The sequence below is a fragment of the Microtus pennsylvanicus genome, chromosome 7 (assembly GCF_037038515.1).
Source record: "Microtus pennsylvanicus isolate mMicPen1 chromosome 7, mMicPen1.hap1, whole genome shotgun sequence".
In the NCBI taxonomy this organism is placed as follows: Eukaryota; Metazoa; Chordata; class Mammalia; order Rodentia; family Cricetidae; genus Microtus; species Microtus pennsylvanicus.
Window position 1 is genome coordinate 29,903,434 of NC_134585.1, and position 26,814 is coordinate 29,930,247.

The following is a 26,814-nucleotide window of genomic DNA, read 5'->3' on the forward strand; positions in this document are numbered from 1 at the left end:
TTGTTTACTTTTTAGAGTCCTGGAATTGATTTTTGTTTTTTGCTCTCTCAAAATGTAATTTTATTTGTACTTGTGTGAATGTATGGGGCAAGGAGGAAGACCGTGCACGCGTGCGGTTGATACGGCATGCAGGGAGTTCAGAGGACAGCTTTTGAGAAGTTTGAGTTCCAGAGTCTGAAGTTAGGTCATCTGGAGGCACCAAGAATGCTGCCACCTACTGAATTGGCTCAGCAGCCCTCAAAGTGAGTTTCCTATGCTTGTCTCCAGGTTTTATGACTGCAATCAGGAAGAAAGTGTCTCAGTTAGGGTTTCTTTTGTTGTGATAAAACACCCTGACCAGAAACAAATTGGGGAGGAAAGGGTTTATTCCAATTTACAGTTCTCAGGTCCATTGTCCGGGGACAACAAGCCAGGGACCTGGAGCGGGTGCTGAAGCCCTGTAATGGGGGAGCACTGCTTACTGGCTTCCTACTCACGGCTTATTCCACAACTTCCTTGGAGCATCCAGGGCCACCAGCCCAAGGGTGGCGCGGCTCCCAGTGAGCTGGGCTAACTCACATGGATCATCCATCAAGAAAATAGCCGCAAATTTGCCCACAGGTCAATCCTCTCAGGTGAAGTTCCCTCTTCCAACATGGTTTAGCTTGTAACAAACGGACACAAAGCAAGCAGTCAGGATTGTATGTGTTGATTTCATTTTATTTCAAGTATCAACCTGGGAATTCTATGAACATTATTGAGAACTGGCTATGAGAACTGTCTGGGAGACCACACAGGGTCCATAAGGATAGGTTGGCAGTGAGTGTGTTCTGGAGAGATGGCACCCGTATTTAAATGGAAAAGCCCTTTTTATAGTGACATAAAGCATTGTGACCACTGTATTTGTTCAATACATATAACACAAGAGGCAGACGGCATGGCCACCTTGTCTAGATGGTACCGTCAAAAAACAGTGCTTTGCTCTCACTCTTCTGAGTCTGGTTGTTCAGCCATAGTCTCTGGCACATAGGATTGTTCTGAGTATTCTCTTTGCTTTGGTTAATATGCATGAGGTAAATGATAACTTTCTGTCTTAAATGCAAATCTGTCATCTTTCATTGGGAAACGAGACAATCTATAAACATGGACGAGGTGTTTCTGTTTTCACGTATCTACAGGTCTGAGACACAGTGACACCAAAGACAGGGAGAACTCTGGAATCCTTGGGAGCCACAGTTATCTCGGAACAAGATAAACCTGGCTGCACTGGCAAGAAGAGGTTTCTGAGTCTATGATCTCAGAGAGAGGCTGGCAGGAAAGCCAGGGAACCCAGCCATAGCCAGGGCACAGTGGTCCAGCAAGTGTGGGTTCCTCCCCACTGTGATCCTTCCCACAAGAAGCTTCCTCCCGGCATAATTTATACCCTCTGGCTCTTCTTTAGCTCTGAGATCTCCAGCATGGATGCTGCTTAGCACCAAAGCCGCGGTGGCTCTTACGATGTGGTGCCTCTGGGAAGTAGGAGCGGAGGAGCATTTCACACTGGCACCGAGTGGCCGGATGGCAGGAGCTGAGCCACTCTGCATTTGGACCTCATGTGGTCCCCAGTGGATGCGAATCCTGATGTGTGAGTCAGTCCATTCATGAGGTGCTGTCCTAGACTGCCCACGTGATGGGCCACTCTGTTCTGACAGGAACAGTGGCGCCCAAAGGTCACACACATCCGCACCAAACTGGACCCGTATTTTAGCTGCAGGCCAGCTTATGAGAATCAGGCTGACCCGGCTAACCGAACAATGGCCTGGTGTTTAAGTGCATTGTCTTGTTACCAAGGAAGACTTAAACTAAGACTGCTCAGTCCGCATGCATGCAGAGGGCTAAGCAAGCAAACGACTCATACAAAGAACAAAAGTGGTACCCACTCTGTTCTTGCTGCTTACCAACTGGTGCATGCTCTTCCGCCCCAGACTCACAGCTTGGCAATTGCTGCCTTCCCAGTTTGGTGGCAACCGCTAGCCCATCCCTTGTCTCTTAACTGGACTAATGGTCTGTCTAGTTAGTCGCTATTTCCAGTCCTACTTGCTCAGGGTAAGACGATCTACTTTGACTTCTGCACGAAAGATCTCTGGCCAAGGAAACAAGGAGAAGTTGGAATTGGCGCCCTCCTGTTCCTAAATCTAAATCCTGCACAGGCTCTACCTTCCCAATGGGAGGGCTGTGTTCCCAATAGAGGTATGCTATCCACAGTTTAGGAGAGCTTGACTCAATTTTTCTGACGCTCTAAATGTCAAGCTTGTATTTTTTTTTCTGGAGCCAGTGCCTTGTGATGTGACCTCCTCTTACAGGACTGAGCAGGACAGGAAGCACACCTGCCACTCAGCCCCTCAATCCCAAGAGGAATGGCCACCATTCTACATGGTACTGTGTCACTGAACTGGAACACGGGATGAGCTCACTAAATGCATTGGTGAGTCATGATATTTTCTGACAACGATGGATTTCATGCGCATTATCCAGCCGCACGTCTAGAAACACGTACCTGGCCCATGCCTGGACCCAGGAGATCCTGTCTATTCTGTGCTCTGTTAGCCTCACCGTTTATGTTATCCTTCTGTGGTTTAGAGTCCATGAAAAGACATATAGCAAATACTTCCTTACAGAAAATGTTTAGATAGAGTTTCAATCACTCATCTCAATAAAGTAAAATGATCTTTATCTGACTGAACACACACACACTTATAGGATACATTCAATTCATACACAGTGCAAAACAGGGATGCAGACAGAGTGGACAGTCCACACAGAGGCCTGCATATTCTCTCTCTCTCTCTCTCTCTCTCTCTCTCTCTCTCTCTCTCTCTCTCTCTCTCTGGAACTCATACAGAGTGGACAGCCCATGTCCACAGAAGCCTGTGTCCTCTCTCTCTCCCCGCCCCCTCTCTCTTTTCCAGGAACTCGGAGCCTAAACCACAGCCATTCTTCATCCCTGCTTCATTCCACTGCCTGTCAAGCTTTCTTGGTGCTGAGAGAAGGAACCCTCAATTGTCTACCAGCCTGATTCATGCATCAGGTTCTATCCATCAGCTCCTCTTCTGGATGCTGGAGAGAAGGAGGTTCTGGGTTCCGTGGCTGTTCCCTGAGCCGGATGCTCCTCCTGATGATGTCTCTCTGGTTGGGTCCTTTTCAGGGGAAAAGCTCCCAGGGATAATGCTGAGGCGATTGCACATAAACCTGCGGGAGCGCTTCACCGGCATGTGATAACATACCTGGGTCCAGAACCTGGAACTGGGCTGGACTGATTTCAAGCCTCTCCACGTGACTGTCGGGAGAACCCGGAGAGCTCTTTTGACAAGATATGGGAGAGATTCTGGCACTTGGAAGGAACAGAACTTAATTAAAATGAGTTTCAAGGTCTGATCAACCAAGGCAAGGTTCACGGCTGCTTGCAGTTCAAAGACACAAGGTCCATTGACATAGCTGGGACTCAGGATAAATATTCCTCTTCGGCTTTTCTTAATGATGCTCACAATGTCATCCGCATACACTGGAAACAAGTAAATTAATGACTATCAATGGGTACTGTTAAAACTTGAGTCACAACAACTTTAAACCTCCGAGAGATGCCTGACAGGTTTCTTCTAATTTGGATATTCTTGGGCAAAGAGATAAGGAGAAGAGTTTCCTCTGCCCTTCCATTATCTCCACCCTGGACTGTTAAAAATACACACCAGTACCCAGAGACTGTCCCCATATTCTGCCTCCCTAAATCACCATCTAAGCCACCTAAATCACACTGGACTATGACTGTGGCGTATGGTATAGCCCAGGCTACTTGTGGATGAATCTGAGCAGGGAAGGGTAGCAGGCCGTCTGAGGCTTTATAGGTGGCATTCAGCTGACTTGCCTGCTACACTGTATGCTGAGAATTTGAAGAGTAGAATTCTAGAAGCTAGGAAGGCCAACTGTTTGGGATGAGAGAGATCATTTCCCACAAAGTACACCAGAAAAGCTCCTTTGTCCTGGGGGAGGGGAGTCTTTCCAGAGCCTTCTGTTATTTATTATTCTCCTGAAAATAGATGGTTGTGGAAGACAGGGCATGTCTCTGGAACATACTTTTCTGTATTTAAGCCAGAAGATCCCAGAGGCTGCATTTCACACAGGGGCATAGAAAAGGTTTTGAGCTACAGTGGTTACTCTTGCTGTTCTAGTCAGTTTCTTGGCAGGCAAGACCTACCTCCTCCCGGGGTCACATCCCTTTCAAGCAAACACAGGGTGTATCCGTATTTCTTTTCTAGTACTTCAGGGAAAAGATTCAGGGCCAAGTGCTCCTCACTCGGTGAGCCGATGGCTTCACTCTCAGGAGAGCTCCGGTTTGCATAGGATATGAAGGCATCAAACTCCTTCTTGTCTGAAGAAAAAGAACAATGCATTGCCAACATCCCTTTTCTTAACTATTATGGTATATGCAGATGCTCAGAGCATATGCTAAATGGATGAGAAATAAGATTTGGGATCCTTACAAAAACAAATCATAAACAAAAGCAACAGATGAATCCATTTTAAAATCACACCACCGAGTGGTTTTGATTGTCCATATAAAACCCAATGATTAATTTATGCAGCGCCCCTGTGTCTTTGCTGGGGCTAGATCAAACAGCTGGGGCCTCCCGTGATTGCACTGAGTGTGATTGGGAGGGCGTCTTTCCTTGCATCTGCAGTGTTTCTGGCTCATTAGTTACACATCAAAGAGGAGTCTGCTCCATTAAAGCATGGTAATAACCAGAAAGCAAGTTCTGCTAAGACCAGAACCTCGTATCCAACCAAGAGATGACAGCACACTTAAAGCCATGCGCTAGCAAGTGACAGCTCAGTCCACAGTGGGCACATGCCCAGTGGAGGTCCCGTAAGGTGATAACGCACAGTTAATCCCTATATCCCAGTGATGCTGTTGCCATCACAACACTGCGGTGCATCACACTCCTCTCAAGCACAGGGATGCTGGTGTGGTCCACAATATGTTGAACATACAGAAGCATAGGTGTCCAACCATGCCCAGTATATCATGCTGGACAACATGTACCTATGTGACTGCCCTAACATCTACTCTGTTACACTAGCCATCACTATAGAATACATGCCCACTGTGAAACAGTGTTTGCTCTAAAACAGCAGCCCCGTATTGCTGATATTTATCAAGCCTCTTGATTGGACAATTTTTCTCTTCGGCTTAATTGAATGTTGGGTGCTTTGCATATCATCAACCCGGGAATATTAGGTATAGATCTATATGCATCTGCATAAATAGTACATGTGTGTGGGGTCATAGACTCATATACACACTCTCCAGAGAGCCCGCACCATCTAGATTTATCCAAGTACAGTATATTTTGTTTCCACAAATCAAAGGCGCCTAAAGGATACATTTGTTAAGTGCCACGTGACAGCACTTGATCTGAATTTGTGAGTGTCAGGTGAGGTCAGGAGAGGCTCCCCGGGCTGCCAAAGGTTGTGTGAGGTAACGCTTTTGCTCCTTTGGAGTCTCTGCTCTCTTACCCCACCCTCCCCTTATATTTGAGAAGCTACATTTAAAGAGAGGTCCCTTGTGAAGGTTTCTTGTGCTTCTGTCAGGCAGACAAGTTATGAGACTTGTTAAAGAACTGCCTAGAAAAGACAGAAGACCCCACAAGTTAACTCACAGGCTCTGGAAGAGAGCTCCTGGAGTTTATATTCCAGCCCGGTTCTTAAACTCCACCCACAGTGTGGTTACAGGTAACTCATGTCCAGGCTGTGTGGGCAGTGCACTTGCCCAGTGTGGATCCAGTGAGGGGCCTTAGGGATTGTCAACCACTAGGAAAACCAAACACCAAGAGAGAGGCACGGGGCCAAAGTTCCAGAAGCTGCTTTGAGAGGTACTTCATTGCCCATATATAGGAAGAAGACGGAGACTTTGGAGTATGAGCTGCCGTAAGTGCTAATGTATTTAAGTGTGTAACACACCATGACAGCCTCTGTTCCACTCATAGTCTTGTAAACACAAAACAAAACGAACAAACAGGGTTTTCCTATAACGCAAAGGATAAAGTTATTTAGTAGTGAAATTATGGGATGTGGTGCTTGTGGTGACAGAGGGCCTGCCTATGTCCTCCTAACACTGTTTCTTTCTAAACTAACTTCAGATGGTCACAATAAACTCTTGGGCGTTCATTTTACAGACAAACACCAGTCTGACCAGCAGAGGGTGCTAAATCCCTATGCCTGAAAATCCAATTCTGCTGTGCAAATCATTGCATTAAAAAGTAAAATGACAAAGGACAAATTTGAATAATTCCCAGTCGACTGACCCTTCCTCATAAAGTCTAGACTCTTAAGGTTAAAAAAATAAACATTGCAGTGAAAGAAGTGTGACGTCATCCAGGGAAGATTGGTTAGATGTTTGTTCCCTTCCAAAAAGGAGGCTAACTAAACAAACAAAAATTCTGAAAACATTCTTTGTGTAAGAATTTCAAAGAATATCATCAATAATTAATCTAAAGAGAACTGTGACATATACACTTTTCCTCCTTTTTTCTTAGTTTGGTTCTAGGTGATTCTGTTTTGTGTTGTCAGGGGTTGAACCTGGCACCTTTTTTTTTTTTAACTTCCCTTTCTGGGGGATGTTACTTCCTCCTGTCGAAGCCTCTGGCCTCTGGAGGAGCCTGCCAATGAGAGAGTTGTCTTTGTCTGACACCCAGCAGGAAGTATTTCTGCTCCAGGCAGCAGAATCATTCACTGAAACTGTAAACACACCGACCCAAGGTTTTCTGGGACCAGCAGAAATTAGAGCAGTATTCTGGTCCCGTGTGACGCTGGAGAGTATTGTGATCATGGCTTGTGCACAAATGGACAGAAGCTTCCTCGGTAATAATGGGACTTGTATTTTGTGCAACTTCCCAATTATTTGGGACAAATACCTGGCCTGGAATGTCTTCTTTCCACGTGATGATAACCCAGGTGATGGGATTTCCTAAAGCCATACTACACAGATCTAAGACTAACTGAGATACAGCTGTTTCTGGTGTTCTAATCTGAAGCTCACACTTCATCCTTCCCTGCCCAAGGGGGCTGTGGGAATGACAGTGGCCAACTCACAGTCAAGACATGAGCTCCAGTCCTCAAGGGATATCCGACGCCGACCACACTGAGTTTTCATATACCATGGTGTCATGGCTAATCTCAGTGAGCTCACACACTATCCTCTGCCTGCTGCTGTGACAGTCCCGTTTTATGGATGAGACACCTAAGACACAGAGCTGTCACTTGCTGTACTGCCTCAGATCAGTTAGCAGCGAGAATACCTTCAAGTCCCATGAATCCCACAAATACTTTCTCTAAGGTTCCTGGTAAGAAGAGTGAACTAGAACTGTTTCTTCTTAGAAGAAGATCTCAAACCTGAGTGATAAGAAGCCCCATGCATCAGGCATTAGCTCCCTTTGACTTCCTCTCTAACAGGCTGCTCGGGTCAGCAGGAGGCTGAAACCAGACCAAAGACAATGCCAAGAAAAGAAAGCTGGTAGGTAGGAAGTAACATGTGTCTTGTCTTGACACTAAGACAGGGAACAGCATGTTAGGTGATCTTACCCTTCAGAGTCTCGTCCTTGCTCCGGTAGGCTCGGCACAGCAGGACGATCTCAATCCAGTACCAGTAGAGAAAGGCAGCCGAGACCAGAATGCCCACCAGCGCCATGGCTGTGCCGAGGAGGATGTATACAAATACCACTGAAGGAAAGAGAACAGTGAGAGGGCCGGTCTGGACCAGCATGACCCATCCTGCAGCACATCCCTGCCGCTACCTGCATTTGTCTTGCATCCGGGATCATCTTAAGTCTGCATGGGACTGTTCACAATTAACTTTAGAGAGCCAAGGGGAGTGGAAAGTTCCCGGTTGCGTGACCTTCAATACTCAGCCAGCCATTTTACTTATGTTTACACCTATGAACGTCTGCAGAGCTCATTTGGACTGCTCCCTTTGCCTGTCATAGATTACCATCTTGTATTATCATCCTCACCGCCATCTAAACATTCCTAGCCTGGGGATGACATCAGCCTCGCTCTGCACCGTCTGTGATTCCTTCTATAAACAGGGGAGCTACAGAGAACAGCCACTGTTTCCAGACACATACTGAGGGCCAAGCCTGAACATTGTCACTCAATGGCTCAAAGACATGTTCGTGTCCTTGATCATGCTACAATCATCCACTCACTGAGTGAATGAACTGAGGCCGATCTCATCTCGGGACATCTTGTTAAAGATCAACTGGTTCCTCGGTGGCCATTTCGACCAGCTGTTTTCTTATTCTCTGGAAGCCAGCAAAGGCAACCAACAAAGAGAGTGATGTCTGAACACTGGCCCTGCCGCAGTGGGTGTGGTAGGGTGGGGCTAGAGATTCTTGTAGGTGCCAGTGGAGTGAATGAATGAGTTGAGTGTATTCACGAATGAATGAATGAATGATTGAAGAGAGTAAATGAATGGGTGATGGAATGAATGAACTATGTGAGCAGTGAGAGAGTTGAGCAAAAGGTGTCTTCAGGCACAGATTAGTAGGTCAAAATTATGACCATGGTCAAGGCCTTCAGTGAATCAGCATCGCTTCAGTGTCTGGAAAGCGATGGCTGCCAACACCGCCTCTTCTCTTTGGGAAACTACCCTCCCTCTTTCGGAAAGAACAGCTCTCAATCTGTAGGAACAAAGTTCTAGGCTTACCCCCCTTCTTCTCCCTCAGCTGGATGGTCCGTGTGGTGTTCCCAACGGAGTTCTGGGCAAAGCAAACAAACTTGCTGCTAAGATTTCTTTGAGTGACTGTCGTCAGGACAATGGTGTAATCAATGACTGTGTTCTTGAAATTGGATTCAGGGCTAGGAAAAGAGGAGAAAACATGGCATCCTCGCTCAGCAACATCAATTGCCAATCACCCAGGTGAGCTGGGAAGACTGACAAAGCTGGTGGGAATTTATCAGAAGACAAGGAAGAGCACGAGGAGATGGAGGAGGCTCTCGCTCTTGAGCAAGTGACAGACTCTGTTAAGGACTTACACTAAGGTCTAAGTAACTTGTGGCCCTCGTCTGAACTTTATTCTAAGAACTTCCCCCAGGAACATACAATACCAAGAATTTAAGAATAATTGCAGTCTGTAAAGTGTTTGCTTCCGAAGCACGAGTCCAATCCCCAGAACCCACGTTAGAAAAAAAAATACATGTAACATGCATTTGTAAACCCAGCATCAGGGAATGCAGAAATGAGTGGATTTTGTAGCTCCCCGGCCTGCCAGGCTAGCTTAGTCAGCAAAGGACTGTGTCCCAACTCCCACCCCACCCCAAAAAAACAAAGTTAGTAGCATTTGAAAAATGAAGCATGAGATTTACCTCTAGTCTCCATATGTAGGTACTCATATGTGTACACACACATACACACATGTGAAATTGCACACACAACTAATTCCTCTTGCAGTTTACTATCAGGTACTTTACTGAGCGCTGATGCCAGATTCTTTAATTCCTTCCTTGGTGTGGGAAGTTCTTCTGTATATGTGTTGCTTTTGTTGAATAGATAAATTAACGAATCAGGAAGCTTTTTCGGCCAGTGGTTTAGCAGAATAGAGCTAGGCAGGGAGAACTAAACTGAGTGAAAAGATGCGAGCTGCCAGTTGGAACCTTGCCAGTAGGTCACGAGCCTCATGGTAAAATATAAAATAATAGAAATGGGCTAAGTTAAGATGTAAGAGCTAGCCAATAAGAAGCTAGAGCTAATAGGCCAAGCAGTGATTTAATTAATACAGTTTCCTTGTAGTTATTTCGGGGCTAAGCAGCCGGGAACCAACAATTGGCCTCATACAACACTTCCTCACTGCACACAAACCCTGAGGAGTCACGCTGTGAACATCCTAACTTGGTAGCATCAGGGACAAGGCTCGGAGGATGGATGGGCACACAGTGGTGACACCATCCTGAGGAAAGTCTGGACTCCAGCCTGGCTCCCAGATCTCTGCCAATCTGCCCTGCTGAGAAAAAAATGTGATCCTCCACATTGATTTGTTTCCTATTGCCTACAGCAATGGCATCCCTTGAAACTGTGTCCAAATGGATATTTTAGGTTATCCTTCTGTGAGTCTACAGTTAGTCCATGGATGTATCCTGCCTGTCACACAGTGTGACGCACATGTGGCGTCTACTGCATCTGTCCCTTATAGTGACCTTGCAAGGTGAAGGTTTTCAGTCACAGAATGTACACAGGGGACCAGGGTCCCCTTGCCATGCCCTGGAAAGCAGATAGAGACCTGCAGGCAGGTGACTTGAGAACGTGTCCTTGCCTCATGTGTCTTGCTCAGGCTCTCACGCAGTGTCAATTTAGGACCCAATGACTTCCTCAATGTTAGGGCTTCTTGCTAAATTTCAGTTTCATTAGCAAAATCCTTCTTTTATCCTTTTTCTGTGGTTGTCAAAGCACACATTTGTTCAGTGAGCAGTTATAAAAAAATAGAGGGAACATTCTGTAGATGCTTATTTTGGGTCCCATGTAGAAATGGGAGGACACATCTCCTAGTGACCTACCTAACTGGTCATGACCCCAGCTCTTTCGCCTAGGAGCATAGACTTGTTTTACTGGACATTGGATGGCTTGTCTCTGAAGATCTACAACTTCCCTTTCAACTGCTTCACTTCTCTCTCTCCCACAAAACTCCAGGGTTTATGTTAGTCACAGACAACAATAAACAAAGTCTAATCATCGTAAAGAGTTGCAGCCTGCTGCATTCCAAGACAGATGTCTCCCTTTTAAGGCTCCACACCAGTGGAAGCTACATCTCCAATCCTCCTTGGTCAGATTCCGTGTTACAGTGCCATTTCCTTAAGGCGCTGGATGAAGGCACAGTTGAAGACTGGGTGGGGGCAGAAACCACCCTCTCCCATGTGTTGAAGGAGATACTTCTAGACGAGTATTCTGAGTGAGTGTATCCACCTACTGGATATCTTGGCTTTTAAGGCTGTGACCTTTTCAAACACCTTTATGAGCTGAAGATGTGAGCTAGTGATGGCATGCTTTCTCAGCACACTGGGTGTCATGGCACCAAAAGAGAAAGAGAGGAAGGAAGGAAGGAAGGAAGGAAGGAAGGAAGGAAGGAAGGAAGGAAGGAAGGAAGGAAGGAAAAGGGAAGGGAAGGGAAGGGAAGGGAAGGGAAGGAAAGGAAAGGAAAGGAAAGGAAAGGAAAGGAAAGGAAAGGAAAGGAAAGGAAAGGAAAGGAAGCTTTGACTGTGGTTCAGTGTGTAGAGTGCTGATCTAGCATCTAGGATGTATTAGATGCATTAGATCCCCAGCCTCACATATAGAGGGCGTGGTGGTGCATGTCTGTAATTCAAGTCTCTCCTCATCAATGTAGAGACTTTGAGACCAACTTGAAATACACAAGACCCTGTCCCAAAAAAATTAAAAAATAAGTTAAATACACTTGAACATGGTCTAAGGGTATTTTAAACCCTTGTGAAAGCATCATGGTGTACTTAACACAGGCAACATGTGCCCAACATAACTAAGTCGTGCGGTCTTAGGGGGCCATTATCATACATGGCTCCATCATTGACTAAGTTCCATGCATACATGGTTCACTTTATGGTGTCATCAGAAATGGAGTGCTTGCAAGTTTTAAATTAATATGATAGATAAAAAATAAGAGATAATAGATGATAGATAGATGATAAATGGATAGCTATATAGACAGATGGAGATAGATAGATAGATAGATAGATAGATAGATAGATAGATAGATAGATAACATCTATGGCCTTTTCTTTTTACTGTTTTCTGAGGTTTTCTGTCCTGCCTGATTCCCGCAATCGTTAAGTCCCAAAGAAATCACACAGAGGTCTACATTAGTTATAAACTGGCTGGCCCATTAGCTCAGGCTTCTTATTAACTCTTATAACTTATATTAGTCCATTATTCTTGTCTCTGTTAGCCATGTGGCTCAGTACCTTATTTGGTGGGGCAGTCACATCTTAGCCACATGGCTGGGACAGGACTGCTGAATAGGTCCTCTTCCCAGAATTCTTCTGTTCTCATTGCTCTGCCTCTACTTCCTGTCTGGTTGTCCCACCTATACTTCCTGCCTGGCTACTGGCCAATTAGCATTTATTAAAAATATAATTAACAGAATATATTTGTCCCACACGATTTTACTACTACCATTAAGTGTCTGTTATAGCAATTTCTAGAGGGTTGAAAGCATCTAGTTTGGGTTGCGATGACTATAGTTCACTAGCGTTTTCTCACCGTTTCTTCTTAGATCCTAGAATTTCCCGTTCCTGAGTAGATTCTTTGGCATACCACTTTATTACAAGCTGACCATCTTTTTGGAAGCCAAATTGTGCTCTGCAGGATAGAGTCAAAGACTTTCCTGAAAATGCAGAGGTCGAGAGAACAGGAAGACAGCATATCAGAACACTCATATGACAGAACGACCAGAAGCTGCATCCGGATGCAGCCAGGTGCCAGGCAGTGGGAACCAGGAATAGCCAAGCATCAACACATTCCACTTAGCAACATACTTCCTGTTCTGGTTGTCCCTTGTGGCTAATCTGTGTATCCCAAATGTCCTTCACATGAGAATTTCACAATCATACCTCTGGGAGAAGTAGGAGCTCTAGGAACAACTCAGCCTTTAATATTAGTGATGAGAGGTACGATCCATCAAAAAGATCAGTTCATCTAATTGACATTTACACATGGAATAAACATGAGGTTACCATGAATGGAAACTCCTGAAGAAAAAAAACACCTGCACACATCTTATGCAAAACCCTCTGCAAGGCCAGTTAGTGATTAGGACCGCAGTGATCACAGAAAGGCTGGGATACTCCAGGCCCGCAGCCTCATCACGATGTGTCTTGGGCCTTTTTCCCTCCTTAGCAGTCATTCCTCGCCCACCTCCTCAGCTGACTTAACATCCTTATGGTTACTAGGATGTATTCAATTTCTTTAGAATGTCTTAGTTGAACAGGCCACTGGCTTCCATCAACCACAATGCTAAACCTGTTCTGTGAAGGCCCCCAAGCCTGTAGCTCAGGCCTCTCCCTGGGATGTGACCTGACATCAGATCTCTCCCCCAGTGGATTGGAAGAGTGTCTTCGTTTATTATGTTCTTTTTTTTTTCTGTTGCCGTGAAACTGTTTCCACGTTGGAACATGGACTTGGGGTAATCCAAATCTGTGTTTCAGGGTCACAGCCACTCATACACTCTTGTCACCTGAGAGTTAAGAGCTGAGCTTTCCTGTCAGCATTATGGTAGCCTGCAGTGCAGGGAGGAAACTATAGATTCTCAGCTGCTCTGCATACTGTACAATGGGTGAGCCATGCATGTTCCTGGACCACTCTTCCTTTGCCCACCACCCCTGTGAGAATGATCCTCCCCTTCCAGTTGACTTCTGGATAAACAGGGAATCCATTTGAACTCCTCTTTCAACCTTAGTCTTTTCCCAGCATCAATGCTTTAAATACACAATTTGGCTGTATATTTTTAATGAGTTGTTTTTCTTCTTTCCATTGTCATGTTTTTTCCCCCCTTTGTCACTATTTCTAGCCCCAGAATGTGTCACTACCGCCACCTACTGACCTTCTACTGTAATAACAATCTGTTTACCTTTGCACAAAATGAAATCTTTCATTAGCATTTAAAATGGTAAATATGGCACTGAAATACCACGATTTGCTTTCAAATTTGCCTTCTCTCCTTGGCTGCGTGGAAAGGAGTAAGAAGTTGAATTTGACAAAATAAAAGGCAATCAGATGAAAGTCAATTTTTCCTCTACCCAAAAGAAGGCACCATTTTGGAATACGTTTGAACAAGAGATGCAGTGCTATAATTTTCTTGAGGAGTAGCCCAAGTAGCATATTCATAAGGGTTAGTGCTACCTTTGCTGTAAATTTATATGCATAACTCAAATGGAAACATATGCACATATATGCATATATGCATGCTGTTTCATGGGAAGAATACAAAACCTGTTCGTCTTGTTTAGTCCGCCAGGCACTTAGAATATATCTCATCCCTCTCTCTCAGTGGAAGATCAGCCCGCGACAGTGAGGGGCAGATCTAATAATGACTGGGGCTCAGAAGGCTTACGAATCTGCTGTGCATGTTTACAAAACTAGCTGGGACAGCGTCAAGGTCCACAGGCACAACTCTTACTTGCAAGTCTAGTCACCTTTCTGTCACACTCTGACCTAGTGCCTGAAGCATGGGGTCATCCGGCATGGTAAAATTAGGCAACTTACCAAGCTCCACTTCCAGGGTGTCCGTGATGGGATCCAGAATGTCTGGTTTCAGGTTGATGTCCTTAACTGCAAGATGAGAACAAAGATCGCCCTTTGCATTAAGTAGTCTGAAGGTGGGGCTGGAGAGATGGCTCAGAGGTTAAGAGCACTGGCTGCACTTCCAAAGGTCCTGAGTTCAATTCCCAGCAACCACATGGTGGCTCACAATCACCCGTAATGAGATCTGGTGCCCTCTTCTGGCCTGCAGGGACATATGCAGGCAGACCACTGTATACTTAATAAATAAATAAATTTTAAAAAAAATATAAAGCTCTCTCTCTGAAAAAAAAAAAAGAAGAAGTCTGAAGGTTTGCTTGCTGAAGACTTGGGAGTGTTAGCGCCACACCAGTTTAAGTTTCTAGTGCTCTGTTCGTTCATTTTACCCAGAATGCATCCAGCTGGGAATTGAGATTTTCTCTTCGGGGCTGGAGGGATAGCTCCGGCAGTGCAGGACTTGCCACCCAAGCCCACGGATCTGAGTTTGATTCATGGAACCCACAAAAGAAACCAAAAATTGGGCATGGTACACATGTTTGTAGTTCTAGGCTGGGGAGGGAGAGCTAAACGGATAGCGGGGGCTCACTGTTTGCCAGCCTGGCTCACATAACAAATTGCAGAAACTGTCAACAAACACCAACGGATTATACCTGAGACGTAAAACCCAAGTTTGTGCTCTGGCCTACACACACACACACACACACACACACACACACACACACTTACATACTTACATTTGCACACACACACAGCTCCCCGCGCCACACTTGAGACGTAAGCCTGTGTCAATTACAAGATTTCTTCTTCTTGCCATCTGGCTGAGTCACCAGCCAAGAGGGACAACCTGCCCAAGGAACTGAGATTCAAAACTAGCCACCCACAACCTTAAACGCGTGGTTTAGCTTAGCATAAAGGGGCAGGCAGCCTCTGATTTTCCTCGGCCCTTTTCTCTCCTGCCACAGAGTTTCAGAGATGCCCTCCTTGTTCTGCTTTCTTCTGAGGGCATCCTGTCTCTGGTGAAAGTGGCGGCCTGGACTGACAGCATCATGACTCTCACTTCTCATCAGCTTCTCATCAACCCCATCCCTCTTGTGCCATGGGCACCCACACTCCTCACCGCATCCTCCTGCTGACGGCCTTGGCCTCCAAAGGCAGTTCGCTAGCACAGCATCAACTCCTCCCTTCCCTGACAGCGGTGTGCATTCTGTGAAGTTCTTGCTCCTCCACTCTCTTTCCACGTGTTGGAGATACCCCAGGGCTCAGTCCCAAGCCCCCTCTTCACATTCGGCCATTCTTACACTCCTGACCCTAGCCTTGGCATCTCCATCATTGAGCTAAACAACCCTCTTCATTACAGCACTAGAGTCAGGCCCTTCCATATTAACACTTACCGTCTCCCTTAGACTCCCTTCTTCTCCTTGGCCTTCCTGGTTAGTAAGCGGTGCTAGCATTTACTGACTTACCTCCTCAGAAAAGTACAATGTCTGCTCTCTCTTTTTCCTGTTTGTTTGTAAAGCACACCCTGTTCTGCTGACTCAGGAACACCACTCCCTCCACCTCCTGAGGTGTCTTTCAATACCGTCTATCAAGTTCACTGACCCCCATCCACTTCCACTTTGCCCTGTATCAGCAGAAGACGACTCAACCCTGACTCTCATTGTTCACTTTTCCTGTTCTCCAGCCCTGAATTCTCACAGAAGCATCTCCAATATATGTCTAGATTCCCATCCCTTTCAGGTCATGCTCTTTGTTACATCCCTACTGGCGACTGCCTGAATTAATGATATCTTCTCTGCCTCCATCCTTCTCTAGAAATTATTACTTCTTCATGTTAGATCTAGCTGGACACAGCCTGTTCATGGTGCTCCCATGCATTGCAGTACTGAGTGGTCTTTTGGCCAAAACTCCAAACTTGTCAGAAGTGGTTAACACATGCCTATGATGCCAGTACTAATCAGGCAAAAGATCACAGGTTTGAGGCCAGCTTGGGCTACATGTAAATTATAGGCTAACCTGGTATACGTAGGGAGACCTTGTCTCGAGAAAAAAAACAAATGAACAGAAATCTCCACACATAATGAAGAATGAAATAAAAACTTGAAACTAGCTTAAAGTATGAAGTGGGTCTGGCTCTCAGGGTCCCACCCTCACCTCCAACCCATCCCCACCCCAACCCCCACCTGATCCCAATCCCCACTCCATCCCCACCCCCATCTCACCCTTCCCCACCCCCAACCCACCCCACCTCCATTCTCTGATGTGTTCTCCCTTATCTTTATTCTGTTTTCTCATGATTCCTGGGTGACAATGGCTCTACTACCTCTTCCAGAATGGCCAGCATCACCCCCTCTTCTCTTCCCAGTGGAGTGAGTACCAGTGTTTATTCTTCCCTTCCCAGGGATCTTACTTGGATTTGCTGCACCAAGGTTAGACCTGGTGGACCTTACGCATGCCCACTGCTCCTTCTCCTTCTACCCTGGGTGGTGCCCTCCTGCCTTCTGTCTCTCTGACCCATAATAGACTCGGTTCTTAGGGGTAAGAGCCCGTGTCCGGGCACTAATCCTTAATCGAAAGTTACCACAAAAGCTTGCTGTCTATTCTGTGAGAATGTGGGGATCATTCAATGAGAAGGACAAGGCACAGTGATGGGCAAGACAGGAATGACTGATGTAGATGCAATGGCCTTCAAGTGGGAGAAGGAAGTAAATTCCATCACTGAGAGTTTAGGTATTGCAGATGACTGAGTGGAAGAACATTTACACATCACTTGTTGGAGAAAGTGATGCTGGCATGGTCTGTACACGGAACTTCCCCTCTCTTACACAATAAAGCCACAGGAAGAGCAAGGACTGGGAAATAAACAACAGCGTTTCCATCTTAGTGCACTCCAACTGGACGGTGTCTTGCGGTAAGTAAACTGGATATAAACTTCATTAATATTTTCACTGAGAATTGAGTCAGCTACCCTGTTGCTCTTTGGCACAAGCTCAAATGACAGATTCTGTTATGCTTTGACCTTGGAAACCACGACTGAATTATTTACAACTACCGTTTAATTATGCTGTTGTTTGTAGATCTGGTATAAAAAAAAAAATGACCCAAGGGAAGAGCTGGGGAAGAGCCAATCTAAAAGGGTAACAACTACAGGGTGAGACATTTAACTTCCTTGTTAGTCTGGGAAGAATAAATTAGGAGAAAAAAACAAACAAAGAAACTAACAAACATCAGTCAAAACATCCCATACCCCCTCCAATAGTATTTAAGAATATTGAAAACATTCCTGGCAAGCACCACCTTAGTCTGTGTTTAAGATGCAAAAAAAAAAAAAAAAAAAACAGAATTGTATTTTATCAATTAATACATCCATGTGTGGGAAAAGCACAAAGCCTAAATGCAAAACATCTGGATCAGTGTTTCTCAAACTGTGGGTGGCAACCCCTTTAGGGTCAAATGACCATTTCACAGGGGTCATGTAAGACCATCAAAAACCACCAATATTCACATTATGGTCTGTAACAGTAGTGATATTATACTTATGAAGTATCAATGATTTATAGTTGGGGGTCACAACAACATGAGGAACGATATTAAAGGGCCACAGCATTAGGAAGATTGAGAACCACTGATCTTGTGTATAGTCTACAGGTTTCTCACTGGAGGAGGATGGGGCACAGATCAAGCTGCAACATCAAGGTTCCTTCTCTTTTATAAAACAACAAGATTTTAAACACGTGGAAATATATTAACACGCTTTAAACAGGCGCATGTATGTCTCTTCATGTTTCAAGTATGAAATAACTAATGCATACTTACATTATGAAATATCTAATGCATATTTAAATTTATTGCAAGAAGACATCTGTGAGAAAGGGATAGCCCAACTTTTGAGAGTATGAACATGACCCAAACTGAACCTCTTTGTGGGATGGGACCTCAGTTGATGGAAGTGCTGGTGTTTTTTCAACTCAGAGCCCTTTAAGGGTTCCCAGGGGCTGAACAAAGGGAAATAGTTATTTTTCTTCTCTAAACAGAAATAATTATTTAACCAAAGGAAGATGATTTTCACCGGTCAGCAAGAGTTCAGAAAGAAAAGAAAGACCTCACTTACCAATGGTTTTTACATGAACAACAGCTCGGACTGTCCAGGAGCTCACATTATCCGACTGAGTATAATCACACACATACAAGCCCTGGTCATCTAAATAAACATCTTCCAACTTAAGGATGCTGTTCTTATGCTCAGGCAGGGGTCTTCCATCCTAATGCAAAAGATAATAATTAAGCGCCTTTCTAAAACCTCAGAGTTTCTATTAACATTCATTCCACACTTAAGAAAAGTTTCGCCAATTTGATGCAGGTAAAGGTCAGTCAGTTTGAAACATGGGGTCCCAGTGGATGAGGATGCTATAATCTGAGGTCACAGAAGAAGAATTTCCTGACGCTGCAAAGAAAGCTGACTCCAATCAGCTCACAGAGAGCTACTGACTTCGCGTTTCTTAGAGCATAATTTGGCGGCCCAAGAGTGTTCTAGAATATCCAGTGTTCTCAGGAATGACGCCTAACTTAATTTTCACTAAATTATATGCACACGTGCTTGAGAATGGCAATGTGTGTGTGCACACATGTGAGTGCATGTACTTTGAGAAACTTGTAGGTTGTTGATAAAAGCAATATATAAATTATTCTCATCAGTAAATTTAATTTGAATATAAGAGCCAAGCATGGTGGCACACACCTTTAATCCCAGCCGTCAGGAGGCAGAAGCGGGTGGATCTCTGATCTCAAGGCCAGCCCTGTCTAGTCTACAGAGCGAGTTCCAGGGCAGCCAAGGTTACCCAGAAAAACCGTGTCTCAAAAAGCAAAAACAAAGATTTATTTTTAATATAAGAATAAATCATAAGTAAAATACACTAAGTAAATAAACTGGACTTACATAAGAATTACAGAGAACGAATACAGAGAATGCTAAGTGTCATTATTTGACTCTGAACTCAAAGAAGAACCTGTCTCTTAGAATCCTTCAGTGACTGCCTATGCCCTTCAGATGACGTCTGTAGTCTTCGAAGACTGGCCTGGTCTCATTCTCTGCTAGAGCCCCTTTATACCCCGTCTTACCCCGAGGGTCATGCTCTATTGGATCCCTGCCTTTGCAAGTCCTCCACGGCTTCCCCCAGAGCACAGGCTGCGGCTCCCTCCACAGCTCCACCAGAGTTCAGCTTTGGGGAACAAAATCATCACTTGCTCCCAGGAGAATTGCCACTTCACATATCCCAGACCTTGTAGGCAAACAGCCACTACAGTCACTGCCTTTTCCAAAGGATGCTATGCGGCATATCCTCTTCTATAGCTGTTGAGTGCAGTCATGGTTTACAGGTGGCTAACAAATCCTGGGTCCATGGAAAGAAATAAACACGGACCTCTTCTCTGGGCAGACTCTGAGTCTCCAGTCCCCATCTCGGGCCTATCTGTCACATCACATAGAGCGCTCAGGGGACACTTTTTAGCAAATCTCTGTCTACACGAAACAGGGCTGCTTCTTCAAGTCTTTGCAGAGCTATTGAGAATACAGAGGGACCACGTACATGCAATGGCTACTTTAGGAGGAGGTGAAGTGTAAAGTGAAATACAGGCATGGGGCTTGAGACCAAGGTGGACTCTGAACGTGTTTGCTTTTTATTGCTCTAGCGAACAGCTTTGTTAACGCTGTGTGAATTTAGGAACGCACCATGCAAGAAAGGTTCCAAACAGGAGAATCGTGTACTAGGACATTTTGAGAAAGGTGCCTAGCAGCTGCTTGTGAAGCTCATGGATTCTGAAGGACAGCCTGTTTCAAACCACCTTCCTGTCACCAGGGGTTCTGGCACAGTAGGGGTCAGTCACTATCTGCAGAAGGGTGGGTCATCACCGCCCTGACTCCAGCAGCCTAACTCATATATGATATTTCTGTAGTATATGACCTTCTAGCTTCCCATAAGTCCCCAAAGCAGATCTCTGACAGTTAAAATCAAAAGAAAAGAGGTAGCAGAAATGATGAGATGGTGAGAATCTGTTCTCTACATAGACTGCAAAATTCTCTCATACGTGATCATCTATGCTTATCAGTAGATCGCAAGCCTTCCAGACACCACTGTCTCACACATCAGGCCATCTGCAGTGACCTCCAATTTGTTTTTCTCCCAAAGGGCCAAACATCTCTGCTGCCTCCCGGGTGAAGGGCACAACACCTCCCCTCAGGAACCATTAGGAATGGACCCCACACTTTGTCTTTGCAGACTGACAGCTCGTTCTTCAGAAGCTTGAGTATTGACTGTGGTGTCATCCCCCTTAGTAAAGTGGTCACTTAAAGAACAGTTTATCTCTCTTGAACCATCTCTTCTCTTCTTCCCCATGTGGACGATCACTGGTCCAAAGGAGTCTCTGACTTGGGATTTGATTGGATTTTATTCTTTCATTTTACAGATGAGGAGAGAAATACTTCCAAGGTTAAAGGAAAGCCAGCACAAGAATGCCTAGTGAATGAGAGAACTGAATATCAAACATAATTTTTCTAAGAGTTTTGTTTACTGATCTAGGAATTTCCCTTCCATTTTCCTTCACACAGGTAGAAGCAGGAATTCCCCCCACCCTCCCCCACACACCTCCAAGTGTCTGGGCCAGTTCCTGGGGCCCAACAAAGAACTTCCCCTACGGTGTCAGAGAGTCTGAGTCGGCCACACTGATAGTTGAGAGTAACTACAAGACAGGATGGAGAGCCAGGGCAAGAGGCAGAGACAGCTCAAATTATTTATCAGGTGATGGCAAAGATCAAGAACGCTCCAGCCCAAAGTGAAGCTAAGAAGAAGGAGGAAAGTCCAGAGTTAAACTCTAGAAAAACCCAGTAAGATCATACAAAGAACATAACGTAGAGTGTGGGCATGAAGTAAATCTGCTGAGAAGCTGGTGGAGCCAGGACACAGAGCTCCATCACTAAGACTTCAGTCAACCCACGGAGAAGTGTGGATGGTAGCCGAGTAGACCTCTTCCTCATTTTATAGATGGTGATCATGGCTTGGTGTGTGTCATCAAAGTCTTTGTGAGACAGAACTCACCAGAGATGTTAAAGAAATTAGGGTGAAAAAAAAAACGTAGGCAAAGAGATAGGGAACACACCAGATTATTCTATTGCAAGCAAGCTTGGCAGGAAAGAAGCAGAGGGTACAGTGTAATGCTCAGAGGTGAAACATTAAAAAACAGAAACACAGAGGAGGAGGAGCCACAGTGTGATCTGTGGGAAGAGTCTGTGGGAAGAGTCAGAGTCCCAGAAAGAACAAGTGGAAAACCTGAAGGTACTAACACAGACGTTTAGGGGACATGTAAGGGGGAACAAAATCATTCTTAGTAAGAGGGCCATAGCTGTGGTCTTGTAATGTACTGTCCTTAGGTTTCACTAGCAGGCAGCTCAGTACTAGGGAGCACCCCAAAACTGTAGGATTCTCTACAAGTGGTGCTCCCTAAAGCCAGGCAATGCTAGAGTTCTTATCTGGGCTTCCTCCACCTGGACCTACGATTTTAGCCTATTTTCCTTGATGAACTTCAAATGGTTCCTCATCATTAACTCATAATCATGTCTGGATTTGAGCATATCATATCTTCACTACCTATGAGTGAATCATTTTTTACTTTCTACAAGTTGATAAATATCACGAATATATTTAAAGCCAGGAAAATCTAAACTATTATGACTGTCTCTTTAACTAGTCTCTTATCAAAGCGTTTGATTATCCCCTTCTTCTGTGAAAATATCCCCACCTTCTTTCGATTCCCATTGCTAGTTCTGTGGTTCAGAAGACACACAAGGAAAGTTCAAGCATGTCAACAGGGCCCCAGTCCCCTTACTTCATGAGCAACCCACAGTTTTAATTTCCAATCCAGTAGAGTTCAGACCACGCAAGAATGCTGCTTCTCTCACACCGAGCAATTCATTAATCCTTCGCTGAATGGACTTCTTATTGCTCTGTTTGTTACAATGATAATATTTCTCAGTGAACATCATCAAACAATCCCTTGCTCCAATCACGTGACAATGCTAAACTTATTCCTCAATCCTGTAGTAATATTTCTTCTACTATACACTAGGAAATTAATAAACCAGAAAGTCGTAATGATGGGTCCGATGTCAGTACCTAGCCAAAGCATTGAGTAAATTATTAAACAGATGTTCTGTGAGCATGTGGGAAGGAGATAATGGTTAATATCAGCCAGCTTGTGTTCACTAACTACCACCTCATGAAAGTCATCTCAATTTCCTGTGTAATTGAAGACTTAGGTTAGAGACACTCAAGAGACGACAGTAGACAAATTCTATCTTCACTCTAGAGTGTAACTGGGAAAACACTTTCATGATCTCCCTGTTAAACAAAAAGATCCTTAAGAGCCGGATGATAGGACACGTGGGTGCCTTTTCAGATAATTGAACAGTCGTACCCCCAAGTGATGACAATGCGTAGCCAGAAGGATGGCTCCAGAACCCACAGCTGAGAATTCTATTGTGCAGGCTTGCTCAGCAGTTTTATGGGGTATTAAGAATCACAGCCCACCCCACCCCCACACATACACATACACTTTCTTTGACCTTGCAGGTTTTGCTTATGTATTACATTTTGGGGTTCTGTGTTTTTAAGGGATTTCTGTGTCTGCCGGTGCGTGTGTGTCTGTGCGGTGCATCTGGATATGTTTCTAGTCATTTTTCTTAGGCTCTCTTTTTTTTTTCTGTTTGTTGTTTCATCTTATTCTGTTTTAGTTGTTTTGGTTTTATAGTTGCCAGGTTGTTTTCTAATGAAAGAGAGAAAGAAAAGGGTGTTTATGTGGGTGGATGGTGATGTGGGAAGGACCTGGGAGGAGCTGGGCGAGAGGAAATCACAATCAGCAAATATTGTGCATGAAAAATGATTTTTAATAAAACTTAAAATTATAAAAAATAATTAACATGCCCGTGTGTATGTTATATATGGGCTCCAAAACTGTAAAAGTGATAACTAGTACACTTGGGTTATAAAATTATAAAATCAAAATTCCAATTTCTTAGCACACAGAATGACGAGCAAAAACCCACGTTTTAGAATCTAACAGGAGTGCGCGTGAAGTTAGGCGCGTGAGTTAGAAACTCTAATCCTAGGCACACAGTTGAGAATGCCCCTCAAATTGCCTGGCAGTAGTTCTTAGGAAGAAGGCTGACATGCCATCATAGCTTTGATTGCCCCACCCAGTAGGGTTATTGAAAAGTTGAAGGAACTGCAGGCAGCATCCATATTCTGTTCGGGAGAAGGAATGGGGCCCTCCTTGCTCAGCATCCTTGCTGTGCAATCCATGTGCAGCCTCAATTGCACAGCATGTGGCTAGCTGTATTCAAAGCTACCTGGGAAGGTGGGGGGGGGGATGTTTAATGGTGAGAACAACAGAACAGAACAGGCCAATAGATTGGCCTTGAGGACAGCTTCCAAAACTACAATCTAAGTCATTGTTTATCTTCACTATTTAGATACACTTCAGCCTGTGGGCCTGGCCAGTCTCAGCCTGCTCACCAACTCCCCTATGGTAAGCAACTCATATAGTGTCTACATTCCAGTTCCTACAAGAGCTAACCCGAATGGAAACAAGAAGGGGAAGTGGCAAACACATGTGCAGAGTTTCCATGGAACACGGGGCTGAGACTCAACTCCACACCATGTACACCAGCCCTACAGCAAACCACCCCAGCCCTGGTGAGGGTGATGTAAGACACCGATAGGGATTTTATTCAGGCTTGGGTCCCCTTAACAGAAGGTCACACAGAACCACAGTGATCCTGGTGTTCAAGGCTGTTTCTAAAGGAACTCTCTGACTGTCCTTCAGTATGATTCTTCATTGTGTCAAGAAATTACTAAGATCATCAAAACATACTAACTTAATTCAAATGCCTTTCTCTTAAGGAATCAGATTTACTAAGGATATTTTCTTTTCCCTGTATTTCCAGAAATCAAAAATAACAGGTGTTTTATCTTAATTCTTGATTTTCAATCATCAAATAATTAAGAATGTGTTAAGTACAGGGTGCTCAGCCAGGCTCCGCTGCTCTCCTGACACCTGCTCCAAGCAGGGAAGCGAAGCACTGGAGAGCAGAAGCCCTGCCTAGAACGGCCAATGGAGCACTCATCACACCAACCCTCACTGTTTTAGCTAAGAAGTCACTGCATAGTTGGAAGGGGAATGGCTCCCTGGGCTCCTATGTCTGGATGCTTGACCCCCAGTTGCTGGAACTGTTTGGGAACCATTAGGCGGTGGAACCTTTTTGGAGGAGGTGTATCGCAGATAGGGCTCTGTTGGGTGAGCATTCATGTGTGTGGGCAAGCACTAACAGCACAGTGAAAACGTGGAACGCATTTGCTGTGTGTGCTTACTGGTTTCCTCCACGCCGTCATAAACTTTCTCTTGTGCACTTTCCCTTAGCACTCCCTCGCTCCCACAAACTTTGCACGAGCCACTTGTCGCATGCATGCGTTGTCGCACGTGCAGTGACTTGCTGGGCTTTCCTCGCCACGTTCCCCTTTAGAAACTACTCCACTCCTCTGCTTCTTTTAAAACGTCTTCAAGACTTGATGGTAAAGCGCTCCCTTCCTCATCCTCACCAATGCCCATGACTCTTTATGACACATAAATGAACGACCAGACCAGAATTCCCAGATGCCTTTTACACCCACCCACAAGTATGTCGCCACCCACATGCTGGACTTGTCCCCTGCCATTGATCCAAAGGGTGACTCTATCGATCTGAATAGCCAACTGTACTCTTCGTAGGCTCAAAGCACATTAGAATGTAGGTCTTTCACATACGCACAGACCAGTTTTTATGGAGCTCTGGGCCTCAAGCCGTCTAACTCGTGTTTCTGTAAAGAGACTAATATAGAGACAAGTGCCACAAAACAGTGCTCTTACACCAGCTTTAGAAAATCCATTCATACCAGGTACCAGGTCATCTCTGGACTCTGGACATCACTTTGGCAGCTGAGACTGGGGCAGTAAATGGATCCAGTGCTACCAAGAAATAGGTATTGCATGTGCTCAGCTGGGTTCCCACAGGATACATTTCTCTGAGGCTTAAGTTCTAAGATGGTCTTGATACAACAAGCCGTATCCTGGGGGCGCCTAGGAAATAGAGAAGGTCCTGTCAGTACTTGTCTAGGTAACAGAGAATTTGAGGGTATTTCTAAACTGGAATGCCTTTGAGACATACCTAAGTCTGGGTCTACAGATAAAAGACCCAACATTGTTTATCTGTGGGGCCGATAGCTGCAGCATGCCTCTCTTGTGAGAAAAGTTTCTATGGATCTCCTCTAGAGGACCTCCACGCCGAGGCTGCTTGTACCACTGGACATCAGATAGGTTCTGATTACCACTGCAAGGTATGTGGGCGGGGCCTTGAGGTGGTGGCAGTTGGTTTATATGGGAGAATTGTGACTTCGGAGGCTCTGGCAAATCACAAAATAGGACAAACTCCTCTGCACCCTTCACGGGATATATCCACAGAAGTCTTTTGGTGACGCAAGCTAAAAATGACAGTAAACGAAACAACACAAAGAAACAGGTTAGAAGGCAGACTTCCCCATTGATATTTACAAAGAGACTCAGTATAACAAAGGACTAAGCTCTCTGTTCTATCTTATGTACCATGCCAATTTCATAGATGAAAATGGCTCGTGTTCTGATTCGCTCCCAACAGGCTAGTGTCTTAAGTCCCTGTGGGTGACTGGAGGAACAATCATGCACTCGTCCTCAGATGTCCCCACTGAATGCCCCGTTGTGGTCACTGGGATCCCCCCGCTGTATGTGGCATCTGCTGAAAGCAGTCCTGACCAGAAACGTCTCCTCCTACTCTCTCTAACAGCGAGAAGATGTTGCGTACTATTAATTCAGGCTGCTTATGTAACAGATTATCTGGGACTTTAGACTGTGACCACAAGACTCACAGGGTTAACAGGCAAAGCAAAACCCCCTACCTGAATGATCAAATCCCGTGGTCTGCTCTCCTGCAACAAAGCAAAGAAACAGCCAGCCCAGAGAGAGCATGATGTTCCTCTGCTCCTGTCATGGCTTCAGTGACTTCTCATTGCCAGCGTGGAGGGTGTGGAGACTCGGGCCTCTTTCTCGGCATCCTCTTCACTTAGGAAATGGAAAATGGAGAAATCAAAACCTGTGACCAAGCCTCAAGTCACACGGGAAACCCTGAAAGGGCACATCCCACCCAAACAGCCTTGGGAAGCCCAGAACCTGCGTGGGTATTTTCAGGGGTATGAAACAGCTTCCTCATGTGTCACCTCGAGCTCACTCAAAGGATGAACACATCACATGCACGGTCCCCTGAGGGCCTCACATGCGGGGTCCCCTGAGGACCTCACATGCAGGGAGGGTCCCCTGAGGGCCTCACATGCAGGGTCCCCTGAGGACCTCACATGCAGGAAGGGTCCCCTGAGGGCCTCACATGCGGGGTC

At 45.2% G+C, this 26,814-nt stretch overlaps 1 protein-coding gene across 2 annotated transcripts in view; it reads right to left on the reverse strand.

Moving 5' to 3' along the window:
• Window positions 1-701: 701 nt before the first annotated feature.
• The window catches only part of Il18rap (interleukin 18 receptor accessory protein), a 31,232-nt gene continuing 5,119 nt past the window's right edge, over window positions 702-26,814 (reverse strand). Inside the window, exons 3-12 of one of the 2 annotated variants that reach the window (XM_075980289.1) lie at window positions 26,323-26,485; window positions 25,560-25,872; window positions 25,288-25,471; window positions 18,420-18,570; window positions 14,276-14,341; window positions 12,275-12,398; window positions 8,717-8,868; window positions 7,594-7,731; window positions 4,211-4,384; window positions 702-3,520 (exon numbers count right to left, since the gene is read on the reverse strand). In XM_075980289.1, coding sequence (XP_075836404.1) covers window positions 3,057-3,520; window positions 4,211-4,384; window positions 7,594-7,731; window positions 8,717-8,868; window positions 12,275-12,398; window positions 14,276-14,341; window positions 18,420-18,570; window positions 25,288-25,471; window positions 25,560-25,872; window positions 26,323-26,392 — 1,836 coding nt within the window. In that variant the 5' untranslated portion in view covers window positions 26,393-26,485 and the 3' untranslated portion in view covers window positions 702-3,056. Of the gene's footprint in view, window positions 3,521-4,210; window positions 4,385-7,593; window positions 7,732-8,716; window positions 8,869-12,274; window positions 12,399-14,275; window positions 14,342-18,419; window positions 18,571-25,287; window positions 25,472-25,559; window positions 25,873-26,322; window positions 26,527-26,814 lie in introns of those variants that run through there. The other variant, XM_075980290.1, reaches the window with a different exon arrangement.